Consider the following 25,559-nt stretch of genomic DNA (forward strand, 5'->3'; position numbering starts at 1 on the left):
TGGCCGTTATTGTGCCTGATTAAAAAACAGAAACAGTATTTTTGTATCGTCGTTAGTTTACTTTTGATTATAACATATTTCGGCGCTGAACATATCAAAAATAAAATTAAGGTGAATACTTGAAATAATATAACAAAAATGATCAAAAACATGATTTTAAGAGGTCCTCGGTTTCCATGGGAACATCACGATTGCTATGTTACTGACGGCTAACACGCAGAAGAGTTAGAGTTGGTTTAAAACTAGATAATAACAAGATGAATAAAGAACAAAATGACACCGAAGATCCAGAAATGAGTCCCGTGATAGATGTAGAAGTGTATGAGAGTGACGAGACATTTGTTCAGTATCTAAACGAGTTTATCGAGAAAGAGAAGAAGTACCTGCAATGTCCAGAGGAGGGCACTGATGAGCTGCGATACATAGTCTACCGCTCCGCGTTCAACAAGGTGAGCGAGTCAGCTGAGAAAATAAGGTTTGAGTAGGTGAAATATTTTACACAAAACTCTTATGGAAGTTCTAATTCTGATGTTATGAACAGGTGAAGGATTTTATTAACCATTTAAATGTTTTCATTTGGTCCTTGATGTTTTCCTTCATTTGATCCAGACTTTTTCCTCTGGAACAACTGCTCTCTGAGTTTTCTAGAGATTTTTCACATTTTTGTCCATTTTATACAGGACGTTACAGAACTATTTATCCTCTTATGCAGTTCTTCCGATCCAAACTCAAACCTCAAAGTAAAAAAGACACAACTATTCTTTATTTTCCAGATTTTCTTTTCCAGATAACAATCTGGAAAGTGTGGCATGTCTTTGTATTCAACTCTCTTGAGTCTGATGCATGTCTTCTGGGTTTCTCTGACCATCTGACCAGCTCTGACCATCTAGACCTTTTTCAGTCAGCCTGGAAGGTGAACCTCCAGTCCAGTCTCAGGGGCATCACTGAGGACCCAAACTGGACCCAAACTGAGCGGCAGTGATGGACACGGCTCATGGTCACTAGCTCTAAGGTTCTAGCTGCACCATGTTAGTGTATCTATACCAACATGATACTTAGCAGTCGCTATTGCTGAAGCGCTTATTTCGACCATGTTTACATCCACCATGTGTAGGTAGCAACACAAACAGACTTTTAAATTAGCATGTTAGAATTTATCCCAAATAATTGACTTAAGGTGCATTAAGTATGCTAAACATTGTCAAAGTTAGCAAACATGCTAAAGAGCTGAATGAAAAATTAGCTCTGCTGTTAGCCTAGCATATTGGAGAGCTTCAGGAAGAACCTGAATGTGATCCGGACGGGTTTAACAGAACGTTCTGGAGCCGTACGGGTCTGGTCTGTATCTTGCAGGTGATTGGTCGAGCCTCGGCCTATAGGAGGCTCCTGCTGGACATAAAGTCAGAGTACGACGGCGTCATCAGGGAGATGAAGAGGAGGGAGGAGGAAGCTGCGGCGTCCCGCCTGCAGTCCCTGCTGGGTTACGCGGCTCACATCACTGACAGGTGAGGCTGCTGGTTCTGATGGGGACCGGTCCGGTCCAAACAGCACCACAGGTTCACCAGCATGTCTGCTCTCTGTCCAGAACCTCGGTCCTCCAGAACCAGACAGCAGAACTTCAGCAGGAGGTCCGGAGGCAGAAGGCCACCACCCAGAACCTGCTGATACCAGGTTCTGTTGGACTTTCTGGGCCGAATGTCCTGGATGGGCTTCAGAACCTCTGATGACCCGCCTCTCCGCGTTTCTGCAGGTCTGACCGTGGCCCAGACCGAAGACCCCGAGGTTCTGCTGATCCATCTGGACCACCTGAAGACCCGGAGAGACGGCCTGCTGGACCGGAAGATCCTGTGTGGTCCTGTGGAGGTCCAGACCCAGCTGACCTTTGACCTGCAAGAGGCCCAGCTCCACAGAGACCACCTGAGGGCCCAGAACCAGCAGCTGATGATCCGGTACGGAAACTGGGTCTGATCAGAAAATCTGAGGTCATGAAGGTTCCTCAAGCAGACTGTAGGTCAACCAGAACCAGAACCAGAACCAGAACCCGGCTTTCGCCTCAGATTATTTAAACTTTACCAACAACAGAAACATAAACGTTTACAGAACACAGAACAGAATCCGGTCCAGAATCCGGTCCAAATTCTGGTTCCTGCCTCCCTGATCCTCCTGCACTTCCCCTCCGGTCCAGCGGGTGGCGCTGCAGCTCTAACCTGTGATCTCTGCAGGTTCCGGCGCCTGAAGCTGCTGGGTCAGCGTCTGACGGTCTGGGAGGAATCGGGTCAGACGGTTCCGCTGGAGGAGCTGCTGGGTTCTGTCATCCAGAACCTCCAGGAGATCGGACCCGATCTGCAAGACGAAAGTCCGACTTCACAATCTGGAGATGAACTGATGGTTATGGTGTCAGCGGGTTCTGGTTCTGGACGTGATCCACCAGAACCTTTCAGAACCTTTGCTGTCCGTCCTGCAGGCGGTGATGAAGAGTCGTTCCGCATCCCAGCTGAGCTGCTGGAGGAAGAGGAACCAACCGGGCTGGACGAGTCCAAACTGCTGAGGAACCACCTGGACAGGTCGGGTTCTACGGGTCAGAACCTGACCCAGGCAGAGCCACGACGCCTGGGCCTGCCTGGACTACAGCCAGTACCTGACTGGTTCTGGCTGTAGTTCTAACCGGTTCTGGTTCTGTTCCCCAGGTTCCTGGACCTGCTCCGGTCCTCCCAGTACGAGGCGGCGGCCCTCCACGCGGCCCGGTCGCCGGTCCTGAGGGACTCGGAAACCATGGAGATGTTCCGAGGTTCAGAACCAGAACTAGAACCAGAACCTCCCCCAGAACCTGGCTGATTCTGGTTCTGTTCCCTCAGGAGTTCGGGTCCCGCCGGGCTCCACCCCCCCACAGCTGCTGTTCTTCCGGGCGCTGCTGGTTACCGCGGCGACGGGCAGCCAGCTGTCTGCGGTGCTGTCGCTAAGGGGCGTGGCCTCGGCGCTGCAGCACGGAGACGTGCAGCTCATCGCTAACGCCGTCACGCTCAGCAAGTGAGGTTCTGACCCGGTTCTGAAAGCAACATTTAGAAACACAACCAGTGATGTCATAGTTACCTTGAAAAAGTAACTTAGTTATATTTCTGATTACTTGGTTTGGAAAGTAACTAAGTTACAAAGTAACCTGTTTAGTTGCTTCCAGCAGCTGCTAACAGCAACGCTCCACCTGTGAAAATGACTTTGATCTTTGCCTTAATTGTAAACTATTTTATAATAGTAACATCAACAATGTGTTTCCACTCATTAGGTTGAGCTGAACTGTTTAATGCTACAACAGTCCAAAGCTAAACGTCAGTAATCTGTGTGTCCACCACACAGGCTGCAGAGCCTGGAGGCCCCCTGGAGGCCCCCCTGGAGGCCCCCCTGGAGGCCCCCTGGAGGCCCCCCTGGAGGCCCTCTGGAGGCCCCCTGGAGGCCCCCTGGAGGCCCCCTGGAGGCCCCCCTGGAGGCCCCCTGGAGGCCCCCCTGGTGGCCCCCTGGAGGCCCCCTGGAGGCCCTCTGGAGGCCCCCTGGAGGCCCCCTGGTGGCCCCCCTGGTGGCCCCCTGGAGGCCTCTTGGAGGCCCCCTGGAGGCCCTCTGGAGGCCCCCTGGAGGCCCCCCTGGTGGCCCCCCTGGTGGCCCCCCTGGTGGCCCCCTGGAGGCCTCCTGGTGGCCCCCCTGGAGGCCTCCTGGTGGCCCCCCTGGAGGCCCCCTGGAGGCTGGGGGCCTCCAGGGGGCCTCCAGGGGGGACGACTAAACGCCATTATTATAGTGGCGTTTAGTCGCACAGCTTTACTGACTCGCTCATTCGTGGCTGTTTCCACGTTTTTACGCTGCTCATGTTAGTCTGGATGTTTCTGGAGCGCGAAGCTCCACGTCGTTCAGCTAATATAGTAACTTTAACAGAGACTCAGCGGGACGGATCATCCGGGAAACGATGGACAGGGAGAGTCTGACTAAAACCACCGTAATGACGGACAAAGTCTGGGATTCACTGAGTCTCTGCTTGTTTCCAAGCCCAAATGAGAAACTTCACGTTGAAAAACGAGCCCAAAAAGCCGCAAAACGCGACTCATTCAGTTTACCAACGACTTCAAATTAAATACAAGCCCAAAGCTGCTTGTAATAATCGGACTTGGCGACAGAAACTCAAAGTAGTTCCTGTTTCAGCAACAAAGTGCGTCTCCCTGCATTGTTGGTTCTGTCGCATAGAGACGTCGGTCACTCGACAAGACGAGGAGAAGAAACAATGAAATTAGAAGAGAACAAAGTGACGCAAAGTGATTTCGATAAGCAGCTGTAGTCTGACTGCTGGGTTTGAAACAGCAACGCGTCAGATTACTGGTTACTGAAGGAAGTGGAGGAACGTCAGTGGCTCTGTAAGGCGTTACTGACTGGACACAAGAGGAAAAACTACAAAATCAATAACAATATTTAGCATTGATATTCTCTTCCTGTAAAGTGACCTAGTTCAAGTGAGGTCCAGCCACCTGGTGCCAGCCGCACTAATCAGCTGAGCTTCTCCAGTGGTCGGTTCTCCTCTGCTGAAGCGTTAAGAGCAGCTCACTGGTCCTCCAGACTCCCTGCATGTTTCAGCTGCTTCCTGCTTCAGCCCAGGTGATTTCAGTTGGCAGGTGCTGATCAGCTGACAGTAAACCAGGTGAAACCTTCAGGCTCAGATTCCCTTCACTTCATTTCTCCAGATAAATTCTGAAACGTGTTGAGGTTTTGGTTATGAACTGTAGAGAATTATTCTAGCTGCTTATATTCATGCTCTTCTTGTGAAGGAGGTGAAGATAACGCAGCAGTTTCATTTCCTCTCCTCCTGTTTTCAGCCCGTGATGCGATGCAGCAGATGATGTTTATTCTGTACCCAGAAAGCATCACTGCAGACGGTTAATGACCTCCTGATGTCCTGCTGCTTCTCACAGAGGCCTACTGTGGCTAATCAGGCTAATTTAGCATCAGAGTTAGCAAAGCTCAACAATAAATCTGAAACCATGAGTGAAAAGTCTTCTGGAAAGAATCACTTCCTGAAGCTCAGACAAACAGAGACATGTAGTAACAAACTGGGCCTGTAGAGGGCGGCGTGCGCTGTAGCACGTCTGGTCGGACTTAGTGCTTTAGCATTAGCTTCTGCTAAATATTGTACTGGTGTTGTGCTTTGGTTTTAGTGGAACTAGTGATTATTGCATTAGTTTTAGCAACTTGTTTAAGTGCTTTGGTGTGAATTAAACTAATATCTTAGATCAGGTCTTAATGGCTAATGGAGCTAGCTCTTAGCGCTAGCGGTGCTAGCATGGAGGAATCAGGCCTGTGTTTATCAGGCCGAACTCACAGCCTGAGGAGAGACCAAACCTGGACTGGAACGTCCTCTGCTCAGACATTTATGGGCATCAGAACACGCTTTGGGTCGAGACTTGGGTTCTGGTCGGGTTCTGGATCAGGTTCTGATTGGGTTCAGGTGTAACTGAGGCGTCCTCCTCAGGCTGACCTTCACTGAGGCTGTGGGCGACGCGCTCACTGAGCATGCTCAGAGGACCGGGGGCGTGGCCGACCTCTGCCTGGCTCTGGCCTCCGCCATCTACCAGGCCTGCAGCCACCACCAGAAGACCGCACTGAGCATGTGCAGAAGAGGCCTGGTGCACGGCGCCGCCGAGGTCATCAAGAAGAAGCAGCTCACCACAGGTCAGCCTGTTTCTCTGGGTCCGACCAGAATCAGAACCTGCAGGTTCTCATGAACTGTGTGTCTCATGTCTCTCTGTCTTTGTGAGGACTTCCCGGTCCGACCAGAACCAGAACCTGTCCTGTGTGTGTCCAGAGGAGAGCCTGTGGGTTCTGTCCCATGCGCCCAGCCTGACCCTCCTCCAGCTGCTGACCAAAGCAGACGACAATGGGGAGGCGGCCATCTTGTCTGTGGGCGGGACCTTTGCCTCCATGCTGGCGGACTTCCACCAGTACCGGCTGGCTCTGGAGCTTCTGGAAGGGTTCCTGAAGAGAGGTCCAGGTGAGTGCGTCGGTTCTGACCCAGCCTGGATGTGAGACGTCCTGACGCGTCCCTGTCCCCTCAGACGTGCTGGCGATGGCCATGTTGGAGGACAGCAGCTGCTCAGTGGACGTCTGGGACCAGGTGGCGGCGCTGTGCGCTGAACTGGACCGGGCCGACCTGAGCCAGGCCATCCACTCCATCCGGCATGAACCCGGACCCGGACCATGGACATCGGACCTAGAAGAGCAATGGCTCATGGAGCACGTCTTCCTGTGAGACAGGAAGTGGAGCACAGAAGCAGGAAGTGGAGGACGGAGACAGGAAGTGGAGGACAGACAGGAAGTGGAGGATGGAGACAGGAAGTGGAGGACAGAGACAGGAAGTGGAGGACAGACAGGAAGTGGAGGACAGAGACAGGAAGTGGAGGACAGACAGGAAGTGGAGGACGGAGACAGGAAGTGGAGGACGGAGACAGGAAGTGGAGGACAGACAGGAAGTGGAGGATGGAGACAGGAAGTGGAGGACAGAGACAGGAAGTGGAGGACAGACAGGAAGTGGAGGACAGAGACAGGAAGTGGAGGACGGAGACAGGAAGTGGAGGACGGAGACAGGAAGTGGAGGACAGAGACAGGAAGTGGAGGACAGACAGGAAGTGGAGGACTGAGACAGGAAGTGGAGGACAGACAGGAAGTGGAGGACAGACAGGAAGTGGAGGACAGACAGGAAGTGGAGGACAGACAGGAAGTGGAGGACAGCCATACATGTACTTAATTTCCTCTAAATTAATTTTTATACGTTTCCAAATAAATTCTGAATTCAATATTAACTGTTTTGCAGCTATAAACATGATTTTAGCTCTTTAGCATTAGCTTACGTCTTGGTACAGTGGTTTTGCGTTAGCAGAGCTAATATGATTAGCGCGTTAGCCGCTGGTTTGATGATTGTTTTCTCTGAAGCTAGCTGCCGTTAGCGGTTCTGCTGGGTTTGGATCCGGTTCCTACAACAGAAGGTCACCGACGCTGCAAGGCTTTTACTGTTAGCTTCATTTTGTGCTTTATGTTTATGTTGGGCTCCTGTAATCATAATTTTCCATATTTATGGAAAAGCTGGAGTCATTTCACAAAATAAAACTTTATTTCCCTTCATAAAAGCGAAACGATTCACAGAAACACATTTTAGTTTAATGTCCCTGAACTTTCACCTCTGACCCCCAACAGGTTGACCTCTGACCCCCAGCATCCCCACGGTCCAGACAGAGCTTCCTCTGTTCGGGTCAGAACCGGTTCAGTGAATCCTCAGTCCACGGGTCCTTAAACAGAACCAGAACCCAACAGAACCTCACTGCAAGAACAACAGAAACTGACCTGATCTGGGCCGGTACCAGAGGACTCAGACGGGTCAGAACCAACCACAGGCCTCAACAAGCAGCAGCCAGTGGACTCCTTATCCAGTCCAGTTCTGGTTCTGGAACCAGAACCGGAACCAGTTCTCCCACCTACAGGCTGTGACCCAAGGTCAGAGGTCGTGTCACCATGGAGACGATGACATCATCAGAGGAGGGATGTGGGTCAGTATCTGATCCTGGATCTGGGCCGGTTCTGATCCGGATCAGAACCAGAACCTAGTTTCACTTCTTACACTGACGCTGTTTGATTTGGTTCTTGTGGTTCTGAACCGGTTCTGGTGGGTTCTGGTCCTCTTAATGCCAGTCCCTGGTTCTGTTAGAACCGGTCTCAGTCCGGTTCTGGACATTTTGACGACCAGAACCGGACCACAGTAAAACTATGAAGCTTCCCAGTTAGAAACCAGAGAAACCAGTCTGGATGCAGACTCAGGGGCGCCCCCTGCTGGAAGGGAGCTTCCATCCATTTCCTCACCTTTGACCCCAGCGGGTCGGGACGTGCTGGTACCGGTTCAGGCGACAGGCGGGATCATCTGGACCGGTCACCAGTCTGTCGCAGGGAATTTATTATTTCTTAAATAATGAGACTTTTTTCATCCTAACTTCACTTTTTCTGCTTAATTTATTGTTTTCTTCACAGAATCTCTGAGGTTCCGGCACCAGTTCATTTCTCTTTGAGGTAATTAAGTTTATTTTTATTATTACATTTAATTAAATGAGAAAAAAACGCCAAAAATATTTTATCTTTTGATTAATAAAGTTTATAAAGTTTTTTTCTGCACTAATTTATTCACAGAAACACATAAAATACTAGGAGCTTCCAGAACCAAAAACTTCGGACTGGGTTTGGTTCCGCTGGAGGCTGATGATGATGATGATGATGATGATGATGATGATGATGATGATGATGATGGTTGTTCACATGATGAAGATGCTGCTGGTCATGTGATCAGCAGACATGGTGGAAACTGCAGCGTCATAAACCGGATGTGAACTGGACTTTGGATCCTCTGCGGCTCGTTGGCCCGGTTCCGACCCGCTCCGGCGCTGTAAGCAGACCAGGTGTTGCTAGGCAACGCCTGCTAATCGGAGCCGCTGGCATCATCTTCATCACCATCGTCACCATCCTGCTGAGAGGCTAAAGATAACCTAGAGAATCAGACAGAACCACCCGGTTCGGCCCAGTCTGAGGCGCCAACAGCAGGGCCGAACCTCCCGCTGGTTCCGCTGCAAACATCCAGAAGGTTCTTGATAAATGAGTCAGCAGAACGGGTTAAGATGGAGAACCGGCTCTGTTCTCCATCCATCACCGGCCGAGCAGAACCAGTTGCCATGGTAACCCCCTTCACAATAAGAGCCTCTGAGCTGATGACCCAGAAGAAGAAAAGCTTCTCCTGCTGTGACTCGGCTCGCATGTCGCCGGCTGCACGGCTCCGTGTGAAGCCGCCATAAATACCCTGGACACGCGTGTTCCGGGGTATTTATGGCCCCCTGGTGTCGCCTGTTGCCCTGGATGGCAGCCCAGCTGCTCTGCTGCCATCGGATCGATCCCTCCTCCTCCACCGCAGCTCCACCGCTCTAACTGGGGCTGGAACCCTCGTTTCCCAGCTGGCCTGAACGCAGCACGGCTCCGTTCCCGCAGCGGTAGAAACGTTGCGTGATGATTCCAGCTGCTGCTGAACATCTGGACCCATGGCGACTGCAGCTTCCGCTCCTGGACTTCCGGTCTGAGCCCCATCATCACCCCGCCGCCACCATGCAGCGCTGCGGCACAGGCCCGACTCATTGCTGCACAGCATTTGATCAAGTTTCTTCATTTTAATGTTTATTTCTTTTATGTTATTATTTTTTATTTGGAATGTACAGTGTCCTTACGTGTTTTGAATGGGTTGCCAATAAATTATTATTATTATTATTATTATTATTATTGTGTAACCGCTTCTGTTTCTCTGGTGTTGCTCAGTCAGGCGTAATGTCTGATAATAAACGCATAAATATGCTAAATTGTATTCATGTCGTTGTAAAACTCATGGAGGCGGGAAACCGACCCCAGTTCTGTGTAGAAACGAACCTGGACGGTGTATTAAAACCGAACCTGGGTCCAAACGGCAGCAGACTCCCAGAACTGCTGCTCCTAAATTTTCGCCATGCTTTTAAGGGAGGCGGTGTCAGGTTTCGCCCCGCCTACTGAGATCGATCTGATTGGTCAGAGGTCACGTCCCTCAGAGTTCTGTGCGCACCTGATTGGCTGGCGGAAGTTCCCTCTTCTCGGTTTCGCCATCTGAGGCTCGGGTTCGACGCCGTGGGGCTGCTGTGTGGCGTGGCGCACTTGGGCTCGGTTCGGACAGAAAAAGAAGCGAACCGCAGCGGTTCCGTGGCTTTTCCCGACCGTAGTTCGATTCAGGGGGGAAACTAGAACAGAAAACTATCGGAACTGGAACTTTTTCCACTGTGGGAGAAACTTTTTCAGAGCCAGAAACATGGCAGACAGCGAGGAGGTCTCTTCCAGCACCCCTCTGTTCAGCGAGGGCCACCACTACCAGCCCGAACCGGAACCAGAACCCCAGCTGGACCCAGCGCCCGGCCAGGAACTGCTCAATCCCGATGACATCGTGGACCTGGTCGGAGGGGCTCAGGACGCCCTGGAGCGGCACCGGGCTGAAGAGGAGAGCGGGCTGCAGGAGCCCACTGTGACCTCCACCCGACCAGAACCTGCCTGGGAGCCAGAACCAGAACCAGAACCTGTCCGGGAACCACAACCTGAACCTGTCCGGGAGCCAGAACCAGAACCAGAACCAGAATCAGTCCGGGAACCACAACCTGAACCTCAAACTGTCCGTGAACCAGAACCAGAACCTGTACAAGTTCATGAGCCAGAACCAGAACCAGTACCAGTCAGAGAACCTGGGACAGTGTTTCTACAGGAAAATATGCCAGAACCAGCATCTTTTCAGAAACCAGAACCAGTGCTACTGCAGAAAAGTGTTCCAGAACCAGAACCAGAACCAGAACGCCAGACCCCGGAGGAGTCGGAGGTCGTGGCCCCCCGAGCCGAGGCGGGGATCCCCGGCCCGGCCCCCCCGGCGGAGCCTCCTGCCCCGCAGAGCGACGCCCTCCTCGCGGCTGCAGCCCGGGAAGCAGCGCCATCCCCGGCAGAGGCAGCAGCGCAGCCCGCGGTGACACAGGAACCACTGGCTCCGGCTTCGTGTGAGTATCTGAGGGAACAGTTCTGCTCTTCAATCGGGACATTTAACCCAGGCGGTTCGGTTTCATCACAACCGGTACCACAGCTGGAACCGGATTGGTTTTTACCGGATTTCAGTGTTTTATCTCCTGGTGAGGGCGATTCTGAGCAGCCGGGCGGTGATGCTCATCAGCCCGGGGAGGACCTCCTCCTGCCCGGGCTGATGCCCGACTCCCTGCCGCTGAGTTGGACCTGCAGAATCCCACTGATCGGAACATTTCACCGGGAAGGTTCTGGAACATCTCCGCAGGTTTTCCAGCAGGTTTTAGCCCGGTGTTCGCCGTGGTGATGCGGCCCACCTGTTCTGTTTGGACCGGATGATGTGTCGGTGTCGACCCGGTGAATTACCCGTTAAATCGCCTCTCCGGTTCCTGAAACCGAGAGAGGGAGTGTCTGGATAAATACGAGCTGGTTCTGTGTGCGGTACCGGTGGCGGTATGGACCGTTTCATGCTCCACCGCGGCTAGCGGTACTGCTTAGACTGGTTCCATTATCGGACAGCGCTACGGTGCTATTCACGAACACAAACACGCTAAAAACGCTTCATCAGGTGTCTGAGCTGCGCAACTTTCCTAATATAGAAGCTCCGCGATGCCAGGCGGTTATACTGGGTTATACTGGGTTATACTGGGTTATACTGGGTTATACTGGGTTATACTTGTGTCAGCGCGTTGGACGTCCTCTGTTGTGTAATTATGTGGATCAAACGGGTCGAGTTGAGCTCATTTCGGCCGGCGGAGCAGACAAGGCCGTGTCCGATAATGGAAGCAGCGGTGCTTAGCCCAGCCCAGATTAGTCACAACAAAGGAATCCGCTGGGAGTCCACTCCCAGTCGGTTTACCGCATTCCCAGCTCCGCGCCGGCCAGCGGGATGGAGCTGACGGTAATCTCAGGGGTCCAGCCGCACCCGGACCGACCCCTGCGGCCCCTGGATCCGGTCCAGACCCGGTCCAGAGGCCTGGTCCCGCTGCAGGGCTCAGGTCCGCAGCAGCGGTCCAGAGCCCGGATCTGGTGCCGTTGTGAGGTGTTTGTTCCTGAGGATGAGGATGATGATGCAGAGTGAAGGTGAGCAGGCCTCAGATCCTCCTGGAGGTGATGGAGGCAGGGTGGGGCCGAGACCCAGAACAAAAGGAAAACACAGATCCCACCTCATCGGACGGTTCTGATCCGCCCAGCCTGGTTCTGCTGGAGGAAAACCAAGATCCACTTCATCCTGAAACAAATTCATTCTTTCTAATTCAGATTTTTCCCATCAGAAAACAAATTTAGTCACCACAGCATAAATCTACCAGCCTTTAGGAAACATCTGCTAATTTTGTAGCATCATTTCATTACCATGGCAACAAGGTGGAGTTTTTACAACCCTGCAATGATAGCTGAACTTTGACCTCACATCCCAGAGGAAGGGTGAATGTCTCTGAGGGTCTCTCTGACCGGAGCAGCAGCTGATGATGTCATCATGTTTAGCTGTTAGCATGTTAGCATGCGCAATGGTCTTCAGTCAGAAGCCTTTTCAGATTCACTGCGTTACTGACTGGAGATGTTGTGAAGAAACTCGGATGAGTTACGACATTTGGCTTCTCCTCGAGACAAATAAAGTGTTTTAAAGACAATTAAAGGCGGAGTTAAAGTGAACATATTAACAGTAACATCTAATAAACAAACTAACATCTGATCTGGGGAAGCAGCTCCGTCATTTAATGTTTGAAGCTCTAAATTCATCAGAAACAACAAAATCTCACGTCATGTAACTAAGATTATATTTAGATTAGATTGAAGGAATAAAAAGTTAAAGTGGAGAAAAACACTGAAAAATTCACGTCTTTGATCAAATATTTTGTTTTGTGTTATTAAAAGAAAGTGGAACCAGACAGGAGCCTTGAGGATCTCCACCTGGAAACCAAGATGGCCGCCGTCTGAGAGATAAAACATTCAGAGTTTCTCCAGGTGGAGCAGGAACCATCGGGTCTGAACTGGGTCATGGATCAGAACCAGTGGGAAGTTCTCCACTCACAGGAACCAGCTGGCTTCACTCAGGTGGTTCTGATGGTGCTGTTGGTTCTGGTGGCTCTCATGGTTCCGGTCCATATAGTATCAGTAAATAATGGACCAGATGTTCAGTTTGTCTCTGGTTCCTGTTCACTGGGAGCAAACAGTTTGTGTTCCTGTTTGTGGGTCGGCTGGCTCATCGGGTCGGGTCGGGTCAGGCGGTCCAGGTTCTGTTTGGGTCGGGCAGACGGCAGCCGGGCTCCATGTGTCGACACTAATCTGGTTCTAATCTGTTGGCGCCGGTCCAAGCGCCCTGAGGAAGAGGTTTGATCTGGGTCAGAACCAGCTACAGCTGACCCAGGTTTGTTTACAGCTGGAGGTTCCTGAGAGTTCAGAACCAGAACCAGGATCATTCCTAATGAAACCAGAACCAGAACCGGGCTCTGTGCTGTCACCGTTTATCCCACTGGGTCAGATCTAACCTTCAGAACCCGGCAGGTTCTGGTTCTGCTTCAGGCTGTTAGTACTAGTTCTGATGAACCGGGTCAGATTTATCTGACATAAGCGATCCAAACAGAACCCAGAACCCTGAGCTCAGTCATGTGGTTCTGTTTACAGCCTGATCAGAGTTCTGTCTGAACGATCAGAACCAGTCCAGTACTGACTGATGGCCGGTTCTGATGATGGCTGATCCATTAGAACCTGGCCTGAGGTTCTGACCCGACCTGCTTCCTTCAGACAGAAATGAGACCAACAAAGTTTCTCTGGTTCTGATCATCTGGGTTCTAACTGGGTTCACTTCAGAACCAGCTGGGTGAACAGTTCTTCCAGTGTGAACAGTTCCTCCAGTGTGAACAGTTCTTCCAGTGAACAGTTCTTCCAGGATGTGAACAGTTCCTTCTGCAGCCTGAACTGCTTCATGATGAACAGTTCTTCTAGTCATGAATACAATTATTCATGTTTATCCACTGGACTAATTTCTCTGAACGAGCTGCCATGTTAATCCGCCTTCAACCAGAACCAGAACCCAGTCAGTGGCGGGTCAGAACCGGTGCTGTGATCTGATTGGACAGCAGTTGGTGATGTAACGGTTGGATTTTGATTCGCTGACCGTTGTCATGGTATCTGAATCTGTACTGGGTTGGTCCAGAACAAATGAAACTTTCCTGCTAAGCTAGCGTGATTGCAGATCTTCTTCCTGTTTTCAAAATAAAAGCATGACGTGCTATGTTTCTTCTGATTCATGCGTCCTGATTCTGGTTCGTCCTGTTCTCTGACCTTTGACCTGTGACCTCTCCTCCTGCAGATGCATCTTCTCCTGCTAAAGCTCAGCCTCTTCTTCTGATGCAGCTCCCTACAGGCAAGTCCTCCGTCCTCCTCAGTAGATCCAGCATGTCAGCTGACCTTCAGCAGGTCACCAGTGTTGATGATGCATCGTGGTTCAGATGGTCCTCCTGCCTGACCGAGGTCACTGAGGTCACCGAGGTCAGGCAGGGGGACCGTCATGTTGGATCATGTGACTCACTGAGCATGGATTATTGGCACCACACCTGGACCAGATCCTGCCTCGATGTTTAGACCAGAGAATGGATCAGACAGAAGCTTCCCTCCCTGAACCCCCAGAACCAGAACACATGAGCAGCTGGGTTCTCCAGATGTTCTACTGAGCCTGGTTGGACCTGCAGAGCTTCCTCTGCAGTACATCACTGGCAGCAGGCTAAACATCCTTCAGGCTTTAGCCCTCTGCTTCAGTGCCAGAGCAGAACCAGGGACGGAGATGTAAATGGTTCAACCTGCAAGGAGCTGGCAGGTCTAGAAGAACCAGCAGGGAATGATCTGAACTTTGACCAATCAGAACTCCAAGCTGGTGGTTCATTTATGTCTCTAGTACACACAGTTAAAGGTAACCACAGGTCTGGACTCTAATGCCTCGTTTCCACTGAGCGCTGCGGTTTGGTATGCTGTGTTATGATTCTACGTATACAGGAGAACCTATCTACCGCCAGACGGACCCTTAACAGGGCGGATCGGGTTAAACCCAAATGCCTAATGTTGCGTCGTAGTGTGATAACAATTGTAACACATTAGCATGTCTGCTAATGGTTCTTTCTGTCCGCTGATCAATGGACGGTATTGTATGTTGCCGGTATCTCCACCTTGACCGTACCCCTGTCCTGGGGCCCTGGAGTGATGCGGTATGGTTGTATAGCCGCTTTCACAATAAAACACAATGCCGTACCAAACTGCACTGACCCACCGATCAGTGGAAACGAGGCACTGGAAGTTTCATGATGGGACCTCTGTCCGCTGTAGGCAGCTCTACCCAACCCCAGCCAACCGCAGAATAAAATAAACCCAACGCCTCAGTGATGGTAGGAAATCTGAGTTCAGAGACTGAGTTGTTCCTGCGGGACGCACTGGTTTCTGCCCATTCCTTTACATCCCATTATGTTTTCCCTTGGTCTGGACTTCCTACCAACCTTTCAACCAGAATCTTTACATCTCAGTCAGAGGTCTGCATGTGGACCAAATTATGTCCATCAGAACAATCCTTCATGTTTTCACCAGTCGATGTAGAACGTTTAGCTTTTGTCCAGCAGCTTTTGTCTGGTCTGGACCTCTAGGTCTTTCTGGAAACCTTCCTTGGAGTGGATTGTACCCAGGTGTGGTGGGCACTGTAAGGAATGGAGTATGTTTTTGATATTTGTGCTGTATGCGTTCTCCCTCCTCCCTGTCTACTCAAGAACTTGGGCAGAAGGGTGACTCCCCTGCACCCATCTCTCCTATCTCCCCTCTCCACTCACCCGACTCTCTGGAAGAGCTGTCTCTGACCGAGAGTCCCAACCAGCCCCCTCCCCCAGGATCTGCTGCACCCCTGGGCTCCTTCTCCACCACACCCCCCACTATTCTCTCCAAGAATATGCCTTGGGATGGCGAAGAAGGCGACTCTGGACCCGGACGTGGTAAAACCAAGGAGGACCTTCTAGATTCCCTAGCTGCTCCCTACCTGAGTTTAGGGAAAGACTCAGGGCCTCATAATTCGTGTGAAGACAGCGGCATTTCGTTTTCCCCTGAGGAGAAGATGATTAGCTCAGACAGGTCCTCCACCGGCCCCTCCCCTGTCAACCCCCTGATGATGGTTCATGAGTCTCACCTTACCTCCTCTAACCCAACAGAGCACTGGGATTCACCATTCCTCTCATCTGAAGTCAACTCCAAGGTCTCCATGGATTCCTTCACCAAGAACACAACACCCATTAGCTCCTCCAGATATGAACCAGACATTTGTGGCAACCAGTCTGATGAAGATGAAGACTTGAATTATGAAGTAAAGAAGAATAATAACCCGTTTGATGGATATTCCCCGCTAGCCGACAGTGGCTATTCCCATTTTGGAGAACCAAAGTCTGACACCAAGATGTCAGAGAGTCCCACACCAGATCTGGTCCAGTACAGGCAGACTGGAGAGTCCCAGGAGAACCAAACATCCATCCTAGATGAGGGCAAACTTTTCGAGACCACTAAGACGGCCAGTGAAGCCCTCTTGGAGTCAATGAACCAGTTCTCTTCTGGTCTGAAAGAAGATGATGAAGAAGAAGATGAAGAGGACTCTGCTTTGCCGCCGTCGCTTCCAGACATCCTGAAGTCTTCCCCTCTCAACCCTGACAAAGTGGACTCTGGCTCTTCTGAGGGAAGTCCGGAGGAGCAGAGCCCCATCCTGGAACGCCGGATGATGGAGTCGCCCAACCCTCCGATCAACCTATCTGCCAACAACCCGTTTGCTTTTGATACCAAAGTGTCTCTCCTGAAGGAGATGACCGAGGAGATGGAAGCGAGATCTGCAGACGGTACAACTGTTGAAGACAGCAAAAGCTTTGGAGACTTTGATCTGGTCAAGGAGGCTGAGGAGACCACCCCGCCAAAGGTCAAAGCAGAGGAACCTGTCCAGATTGAGCAGAAAGACTGGTTCTCCAGCAACGATTCTCCCAAAAAGCCTGAACGGTTTGAGCCGCTTGACTTTCAGAGCAAGAAGACCACCGCTGAAGATTCAGACTCTGAGTCTCCGACCGCAGATTCCCTGTCGCCTGTTCTGGAGGCCATGGCCAAGTACCCCGCCAGCTTCCAGGTAGAAACGGAGAATAAAGACCTGAAGATGGAGCTGGAGGAGCCGGAGGTTGCTGAGGAGGTGTCTGAGCACGAGGTCTCGTCAGAGGAGTTTGAGTTCATTGAGCGGCCACCCCGAGGTGTGATCGATGAGTTCCTCGAGGCTCTGGACCCCTCCAAGTTCTCATCGCCGAAGCCTCCAGAGATCCCCCTGGATGATGACCTCGGCTTTGGCCTGAAGGACACGCCTGCCGCCGCGGAAAAGGTTTCTGAGCCAGGAGCCCTTAGCCAGAGCTCCTACCATCTCCTCACCCAGGCCTCCCCACAGAAGACCAAGGCTGAGCTGGAGACCCCCCCGAGCCAGGCGCCACCCACCCGTCTGCCGGTCGGGAACCCCGAGCCGCCGGCCCCCCAGAGGAGCGCCGCGGGCAGCAAACTGTTTAAGATGCCAAACCTGAACATAAGAGCAGGTAACAGAAAGTCGTCCCAGCATGGACTCCACCCCAACCCACGTCACCCCCCATGCTCCACCCCCATCCCCATGCTCCACCCCCCATTCTCCACCCCACCTGCCCCCCTCATTCTCTGCCCCCCACCCATGATGCATCCACAAACACATACTCCTTGGTTTCCACCAGAACCTCCATCTTCATCCACATCCCATCCATCTCCACCTTTCAGTTTGACTCCACCTCCGCCATACGTCACCTTCTGTTCCTGCATCGTCCCGGTTCTGTTCTGGTTCTGTTCTGATTCTGTTTTACATTAACTCCTGCGTTTGGTTCTGTTGGACTTTTGGAGCGTTTTGTTCATTGCTGAGTTCTTGTTTTCTCCTCTAACCCGTCCTCCTTCCTGAAACATTCTCGCTCCCTGGTGAGCGGAACCAGAACCGGGCCGGTCCAGCTGCTGTCCTCAGTATGAGGTGTTGAGTTAGACTACGGTATCCGAGCTTTCCTCGGCTCTGGAAATAACCGGAGATAGGCTCTGCACCCAACACCGCCTGAGGGGCCCCAGCTCTCCGTCACCAGAACCGGACCGGACCGGACCCGGACCGGACCGCTCTGTTCTCTGCAGCCCTCAACTCCGGAGCTGCTGGGTTCAGAAAAACATTCATAACCAAAGAAATTAAAGATTTGATCAGATCAGAAAGTAAAATGTTATGAAACGGATCAGGAAGCAGAAACCAGGCAGGAGGTCCTCCTCTTCCTCTCCTCTTTCTCCTCCTCCTCCCCCCTTCTCCCCCCTCCTCCTCATCCTCACCCCTCCTCTCCCCCCTCCCCCTCTCCTCCTCCCCCCCCTCCTCCCCCCCTTCTCCTCTCCTCCCTCCCCCCCTCCTCCTCATCCTCCCCCCTCCTCCTCCTCCTCTCCCCCCTTCTCCCCTCCTCCTCCTCCCCCTCCTCCTCCTCACCCCTCCTCCTCTCCCCCCTCCTCTCCTCCTCCCCCTCGTCCCCCCCTCCGCCCCCCTCCTCCCCCCTGCATTGCGACACTCTCAGCTCCTCTCTCCAGAACCAGTCAGCAAATGTTCTGCTGATGTCATGTTGATCCGATCAGCCTCATTGATCTGCTGCCTCATCAGGTTCTGATGGTTCTGCTGGCTCAGATATATTCATACACCCTCCAGTGGGATCAACTGGATCCTGAAGCAAAATGTTTGCAGTGGCTATAAAAGTCTGTCAGTAAACAGAATAATTATAAAGTAAATATTTACATCAGAATAACCGAGACAGGGAATCTGTTCATTATCATTCAGTCTCAGCATTTTATAAATAAACCCATAAATATGTTTATGGCATAAATACAAACTTCTGTCCATTATAAAACAGTTTATTAACTACAATAATAACATTTTAATCAGCAACTTAATAACTCAACTAAACTACTGATGAAAAGGGAATGATGTGGTGGACACACTATGCTAACCACTACTAGCACAGCTAATTTTTAGTTTTGCACATTAGCATATTGCCTATAGCACTTAGCTTAGCTAACCCTTTTTCCAGATAAATTCTAAAGTGCTATTAGTAGAAGCACTTCTGCTATGCGCTAAGAATAACCACAATAATAATATCCTTTATTTAAAGGCACCTTTCAAATAGCAAAGCTAATGTTTCGTTTAGCTCGTTAGCCAGTGCTTAGCTCACTTAGCTCCACAGCGCTAATTCACCAGGCTGCAGTGGCACACTTAGCCAATCATGTTGCTGTAGCACATTAGCATTAGCTTCCACTTATGTTCCACTTGATTCTTGATCTGCTGAAAGTGATGAATTTAATCTCTGTCTTCATAAGTGAGACATTTTATGGACACATGTAGGTTTTCTGTTTGATTCTGATTAAAAACTGCAGCTGAAGTGCCATTTAGCATTATTTTAATCATGACTCTGCAGAACCTACTGGTTTCCTTCCAGTCTGGTCCGTCTGGATGACTTGAAAAGCTGCAGGTGTTTATCGATGAGCCGGTTCTGTTCAACCCACCGGGTTTATGCTGCTGGATCAGAACCTTCATCTTATCTTTACAACAAGTTTATAATTTTCAGACTGACAGCAGCTGGAAAAAGAACTGTTCAAAGGAATCATTAAAGGTCAGAATGAATCATGTTCATGGAGAGTGGATAGATTCTGCAGACGACTAGAGGTCAGAGGTCATATTGGTGTTGATGTGGTTGGAGGAGAGGCTTTTAGCTTGAGCCCCCAGTGCATCATGGGAGCTGGAGTCTTTCCTGCTGTCTGGGTCTGATTCAGTTTGAAGCTTCAGACATGAAGTCTGATGTCTGCAGTGGACCAGAGGGAGCAGCTCCCCCTGGTGGCTGAATGCAGCCACTACAGGGAGCAGCTCCCCCTGGTGGCTGAATGCAGCCACTAGAGGGAGCAGCTCCCCCCGGTGGCTGAATGCAGCCACTACAGGGAGCAGCTCCCCCTGGTGGCTGAATGCAGCCACTACAGGGAGCAGCTCCCCCTGGTGGCTGAATGCAGCCACTACAGGGAGCAGCTCCCCCTGGTGGCTGAATGCAGCCACTAGAGGGAGCAGCTCCCCCTGGTGGCTGAATGCGGCCACTAGAGGGAGCAGCTCCCCCTGGTGGCTGAATGCAGCCACTAGAGGGAGCAGCTCCCCCTGGTGGCTGAATGCAGCCACTACAGGGAGCAGCTCCCCCTGGTGGCTGAATGCGGCCACTAGAGGGAGCAGCTCCCCCTGGTGGCTGAATGCAGCCACTAGAGGGAGCAGCTCCCCCTGGTGGCTGAATGCAGCCATTAGTAGAATAGACCAGTTTTTCTCAAACGTTTATTTTTCCTGATTAAATCAATAAAACTGAACTTTGATGGATGAACGCTGGAGATCTTGTTGGGTTTAAGGCCTCACAGAAACTCATTTGGAGCGCCGTCCTTAAAGTTACCGTCAATATTAACTAACACTGATAGAAGCAAATATATGAAGGTTTAGTTTTTAAAATCAGTTTCAACCAGCTAAGTGTTAAACTGGTTAGCTAAATATTCAGTTTACAAAGAAAATATTTCTCTAACTGAAAATTTAGCTTTTATTATTTAGCTTTACACTAAAGACATATGTAGCTTTATGCTAAATATTTAGCTTGGAGCTAAATGCTGTGCTAATAGCCTGAAGAGTTGCTGAACAAACAGCGGGGTGTCTTCCATCGATCCGGCCCGATCGGCGCGTCGCCATGGCAACCTTAGCTGGTCCCGCCCAGCAGGAGTCAGAATATAATCTGGACCTTAATCTGCAGGAAGCAGGTCCAGATGATTCTACAGAACAACAGTGTTCTCAGATCCTGACCCAGAGGTCAGAGGTCACTGCCTCACATGGAGGCCAAAGGTCATTGAGCAGCTGGTTACAGGAGGAGGAGCAGCTCCAGTGGGGCGGGTCCAGTTGGTTTTGTCAGAACCGGGTTAGTATGGAGAATAATGCGGAAAGGTTTAATCTGGAGGAGGAGGAGGAGGAGGAAGAGGAGGAGGAGGAGGAAGAGGAGGAGGGCCAGGCGGCTCCAGGCGCTGCGTCACGGTTCAGTCAGCTGACAGCAGGAGGAGCTGCTGTCCCTCCTCTTCCTCAGCCTCTCTCTCTGCTCGCTCGCCCAGTTGGTGGGAATGTGTGTGTGCTGATCGGGTCGGATCGGTTCGGTCGGCATGGAGAGCAGCTGCATGGAGAGGAAGGAGCCGGTCAGCCAGTCCTGGAGGGAGCAGGGTAGGCTGGTTCTGGTTGGTTCTGATTGGGTCCAAATGGTTCTGATTGGATCTGGTTGTTGGGTTCGCAGACGGACTTTGGACGTGCAGCGGGGCCGGGTCAAAGGTCAGGTTAATGATTGGTTGCAGAGGAACTGCAGTTAAAGCTGCAGTCCGACCAGAACCAGAACCGACTGCTGAGTTCTGCTCATCAAGCAGTCAGCTGGAGGTCTGCAGAGGTCAAACGGGTCAGGCCCTCGGCGCCGCCTCCCGACCGCTGAGTCGGCGACTAGATCATTGATCCGTTTGGTTCTAGAAAACGGTCCAGAGGTTATCTGGTTCTGACTGGGCCAGGTTCTGTCCTGCTGGAGGTTCTGGATCAGAACCAGGAGGAAACAACAGAACCGGCTGGTTCTGGTCCGTTATCATTGATCCAGCTGCGTGGTGACTCAGCAGCTGTGTGTGTGTCTGCCTCAGCTCTGGTTCTGGTGGACCTGTTCTCCCAGCATGCACCTGGCCTGCAGATGATTTGAATGTTGGACCTTTTATCTGCAGCGCTTTGCTTTTACAACCCGGGCCGACTGAACCGGGCTTATCAGCACCGGGTCGGGTTCTGGACCGACTGAACCCAGATCAGCGGTTCTGACTCATCTGGGACAGAACTCAGAGTCTCAACCAAGAGGGGGTGGCAGCATCATGCTGCGGGAAACAGGTCAGATAATTATGGGATGGTTGAGATCAGAGCTGATTCATGGGATAGAACGGCCTAGTCAAAGCCCAGACCTGAGTCCAGCTGGTTGTAAACTGGTCCAAATGTTCAGAAGATCTGCAGCCAGACCCGGTTCTGGGTTAAAAAAGGGCATGCCGCACTTTTCAGATTTATATCTGTAGAAATATTGATGGTTTTCTTTGCTTCCTGTTGGGATCGATAATCTCATTTCTGGCTGGATGAATTATTTCAATTAAATACGTTATTGTGAGGAATTTGTCCAGATTTATTAATAAATCGGTGAATATTTTACTACGGTAATAAACTCTCCTCGCTGGTTTATTGATCATATATTGGAAATAAATCAGTAAATATGGTGATCGTCTCCTCCGTGGGGGCCGAGCTGCGCATGTCCCGCCCCCGCCCACGGAGCGTGATCTCCGGTCAGCCGGAGGCGGAGCCGCCGTGCTGCTGCTGGAGGCTCCGGGAGGTTCAACATGGACGCCGAGCGGGGTTAGTGAGCTTCGATGTCCTCTGGTAGCGCTCTGGCAGCGGGCTTTGGCCGCCGGGGCGGTGTGGGGCTCAGACCGGCACCGGCTGCGGGAGGAGCCGGCCTCCTGCGGAGGTTAACCCGGACTCTGAGGTTCGGTCCCGGCGTGAGGCGGGGGTCGGTCCGGGGAGAAGGGAGGTGAAGCGGGTCAAACCGGAGCGGCGGTGAAACCAGATCTGTGGCCGGGTAGAGAGCGCTGCGGTGCGGGCTCTATTTTTAGCCGGCTCCGGTGCCGCGGGCAGCCTGTTACCATATGAGGCAGGCGGCCACATTTGGAGCCCCGCTCCCCCGTCCCGCTCCGCCCGGTCCGCCTCAGCCGCTGGTTCTTCTGGGAACATGGCTGTCCGCAGGAAGCTAACGGTTAGCATGCTAACGCCGGCGGAAACGGCGGCGGGTTGAGCGGAAATGATCATTTCTGGTTTAACCGGAAGCAGCAACGTGTTTAACTGATAAAGTTTATATTTAGGTCGAGTTTAAACCCGCTGAGCTGGACGCAGGCTAACCTGCAGCAGGTGAAGTTAGTCTGTGATTCACAGCGTATTAAATAAGTAGAAATTCCTGCAATAATTTGGTTATTCAGACTCATAACAGAAAACAATCTTATGAACTTAATATTTAACTAGCAAGCTAAATATTTAGGAAGTAATATTTTGTAAGAAGAATATTCATCTAGTTCTCAAAGTAAATATTGGTTTAGAGCTAAATATTTAGTCAACAGTGTAAATATTGAGCTTCCAATGTTAGCTGACTAAACCTCAGAGCTAAATTAGTTGTGACGTTTATCAGTGAAGGAATAATGATGGGAGTTTTCCTGTATTTTCTCCTGACAGGCAGAATTATCAACTTTACAAACCTGCATAGTGATGAATTGTCCTGCTTTAGCGAGTGGATCAAAGTCTTTCCTCAGGTCTGGGTTTATGGTTCTGGTCCAAACCGACTGCAGGAGGGAGCCACAGGATCTGGACCTTGGACTAGACCATGTTTGGTTCTGCTGTAGAATCACAACTTTAACCGTTTAGCAGCTCAAACTGCCTGCAGTGTTAGCGTTAGCATGACATCAGCAGGAAGTGACACGTCTCTGAGTGGTTTGGACCTGATCAGAACTTTGGTCCGGTTGGTTGAACCAGGTTTTCCTCCATCTTCATGAACCAATCATCTGCTGCGATTCACCTGGATCAGTCTTTAATGTTTATCAGTTCAGCAGTGAAGCTTGGTTCTGGTCACCAGGCTTCCAGCAGGTCAGAGGTCGTCCCTGTTGACCGTCTCTTTGTGTCTGCCCGCTAGTGGTGGAGATGGTGTACTGGCGCGACGTGAAGACGACGGGCGTGGTGTTCGGCGCGGCGCTGCTGCTGCTGCTGTCGCTCAGCGTCTGCAGCATCGTCAGCGTCGGCTCCTACGTCGGCCTGGCGCTGCTTGTCCGTCACCATCTGCTTCCGGATATACAAGGGCATCCTGCAGGCCATCCAGAAGTCCGACGAGGGCCAACCCTTCAGGTGAGTCCGTTCTGATCGGTTCTGACCCGGTGCTGATCCGTTCCGACCCGTCCTGACCCGGTGCTGATCCGTTCTGACCCGCTCTGACCCGGTGCNGATCCGTTCTGACCCGGTGCTGATCCGCTCTGACCCGGTGCTGACCGGTTCTGACCCGGTGTGCTGATCCGTTCTGACCGGGGCTGATCCGTTCTGGCCCGGTTGCTGATCCGTTCTGACCCGTCTGACCCGTTCTGATCCGTCTGACCCGGTGCTGATCCGTTCTGACCCGTCCTGACCCGGTGCTGATCCGTTCTGACCCGGTGCTGATCCGTTCTGACCCGGTGCTGATCCGTTCTGACCCGTTTGACCGGTGCTGATCCCGGTGCTGACCCCTGACGTGCTGATCCGTTCTGACCCGGTGCTGATCCGTTCTGACCCCGGTGCTGATCCGTTCTGACCGTGCCTGACCCGTTGCTGATCCGTTGATCCGTTCTGACCCGGTGCTGATCCGTTCTGACCCGTGCTGGCCCGGTGCTGAGCCGTTCTGACCCGGTGCTGATCCGTCTGACCCGGGGCTGATCCGTTTGACCGGTTGCTGATCCGTTTCTGACCCGGTGCTGATCCGTTCTGACCCGGTGCTGATCCGTTCTGACCCGGTGCTGACCCGCTCTGACCCGCTCTGACCCGGTGCTGACCGGTTCTGACCCGGTGCTGATCCGTTCTGACCCGGTGCTGATCCGTTCTGACCCGTCCTGACCCGGTGCTGATCCGTTCTGACCCGGTGCTGATCGGTTCTGACCCGGTGCTGATCCGTTCTGACCCGGTGCTGATCCGTTCTGACCCGGTGCTGATCCGTTCTGACCCGGTGCTGACCCGCTCTGACCCGCTCTGACCCGGTGCTGACCGGTTCTGACCCGGTGCTGATCCGTTCTGACCCGGTGCTGATCCGTTCTGACCCGCTCTGACCCGCTCTGACCCGGTGCTGATCCGGTTCTGACCCGGTGCTGATCCGTTCTGACCCGTTCTGACCCGCTCTGACCCAGTGCTGATCCGTTCTGACCCGTTCTGACCCGGTGCTGACATGACACCTTAAGATTCAGTGCCTCAGATGTTATGAAGTAGAATAATAAACACTTCCTGGTTCCTGGTCCACTTTGGTTCTGTGGTTCTGGTCCAGATGGGATTATTCCAGCTCCACGGTCGGTTGATCCGCTTCTGGCTGCAGATCAGAACCTTTCTGACTCATTAACTGGGATTACGAGGAGCTGAGCTCTGAGAATCTGGACCAGAACCATAGTGGATCAGAACCAAAGTGGATCAGAACCAAAGCAGGTTCCCGCTCAGTTTGCAGCTCAGATGAACCCAAACAGGAGCTGGAATCGTTTTTTGATTCTTCAAAACCTCAGAACCAGACATGGTGCCGGGTCGGACTCTGTTACCATGGAAACCTCCTGACTCACCTCTGTCCCGCCCCGCAGGCTGTACCTGGACCAGGAGGTGGCGCTGTCCGCGGACCTGGTCCACAAGTACAGCGACGGGATTCTGCAGAAGCTGAACTGGACCATCGAGGAGCTGAGGCGTCTGTTCCTGGTGCAGGACCTAGTGGACTCCATCAAGGTGAGGCAGAACCTCTGGATCCGGTCCTGATTGGTTCTGCTGATGAACGGATTATTAAACACGTGGTTCTGACCCAGTTTCTCCTGCTGTTTTCCTGCAGTTTGCGATTCTGATGTGGATCCTGACCTACGTTGGCGCCTTGTTCAACGGCCTCACTCTGCTGATCCTGGGTGAGCGACGGCGCCCTCTGGTGGCGCTTCTGTGGTGGTGGTGTTTCTGTGGCGACGCCCCCTGGTGGCGGTTCTGTGGTAGTGGCGGTTCTGTGGCGACGCCCCCTGGTGGCGGTTCTGTGGTAGTGGCA

At 52.0% G+C, this 25,559-nt stretch overlaps 2 protein-coding genes across 8 annotated transcripts; both read left to right on the plus strand.

Moving 5' to 3' along the window:
• Positions 1–119: 119 nt before the first annotated feature.
• Positions 120–9,327, plus strand: LOC103477384 (clathrin heavy chain linker domain-containing protein 1). Of its 7 annotated transcripts, none has more exons than XM_081616569.1 (12): positions 120–449; positions 1,354–1,505; positions 1,586–1,671; positions 1,751–1,949; positions 2,223–2,564; positions 2,688–2,788; positions 2,856–3,027; positions 5,501–5,700; positions 5,834–6,019; positions 6,084–7,568; positions 8,044–8,082; positions 8,200–9,327. In XM_081616569.1, the coding sequence occupies exons 1-10, from the start codon at positions 258–260 to the stop codon at positions 6,275–6,277; spliced, it is 1,824 nt and encodes a 607-aa protein (XP_081472695.1). In that variant the 5' UTR covers positions 120–257; the 3' UTR covers positions 6,278–7,568; positions 8,044–8,082; positions 8,200–9,327. The 7 variants fall into 7 exon arrangements, with proteins under 7 accessions (XP_081472695.1, XP_081472696.1, XP_008428688.1 ...); XM_081616570.1 differs by having other exon boundaries at positions 6,084–6,764; positions 7,219–8,082; XM_008430466.2 differs by having other exon boundaries at positions 2,223–2,356; positions 2,465–2,564; positions 6,084–8,082.
• Positions 9,328–9,669: 342 nt separating this feature from the next.
• Positions 9,670–25,489, plus strand: LOC145555168 (uncharacterized). Its single transcript, XM_081616567.1, has 6 exons — positions 9,670–10,610; positions 13,943–13,996; positions 15,381–17,210; positions 23,454–23,662; positions 25,120–25,258; positions 25,359–25,489. The coding sequence occupies exons 1-6, from the start codon at positions 9,884–9,886 to the stop codon at positions 25,430–25,432; spliced, it is 3,033 nt and encodes a 1,010-aa protein (XP_081472693.1). The 5' UTR covers positions 9,670–9,883; the 3' UTR covers positions 25,433–25,489.
• The last annotated feature ends 70 nt before the right edge of the window (positions 25,490–25,559 follow it).

This window comes from Poecilia reticulata, chromosome 15 (genome assembly GCF_904066995.2).
Source record: "Poecilia reticulata chromosome 15, P_reticulata-male-v2, whole genome shotgun sequence".
Lineage (NCBI taxonomy): Eukaryota > Metazoa > Chordata > Actinopteri > Cyprinodontiformes > Poeciliidae > Poecilia > Poecilia reticulata.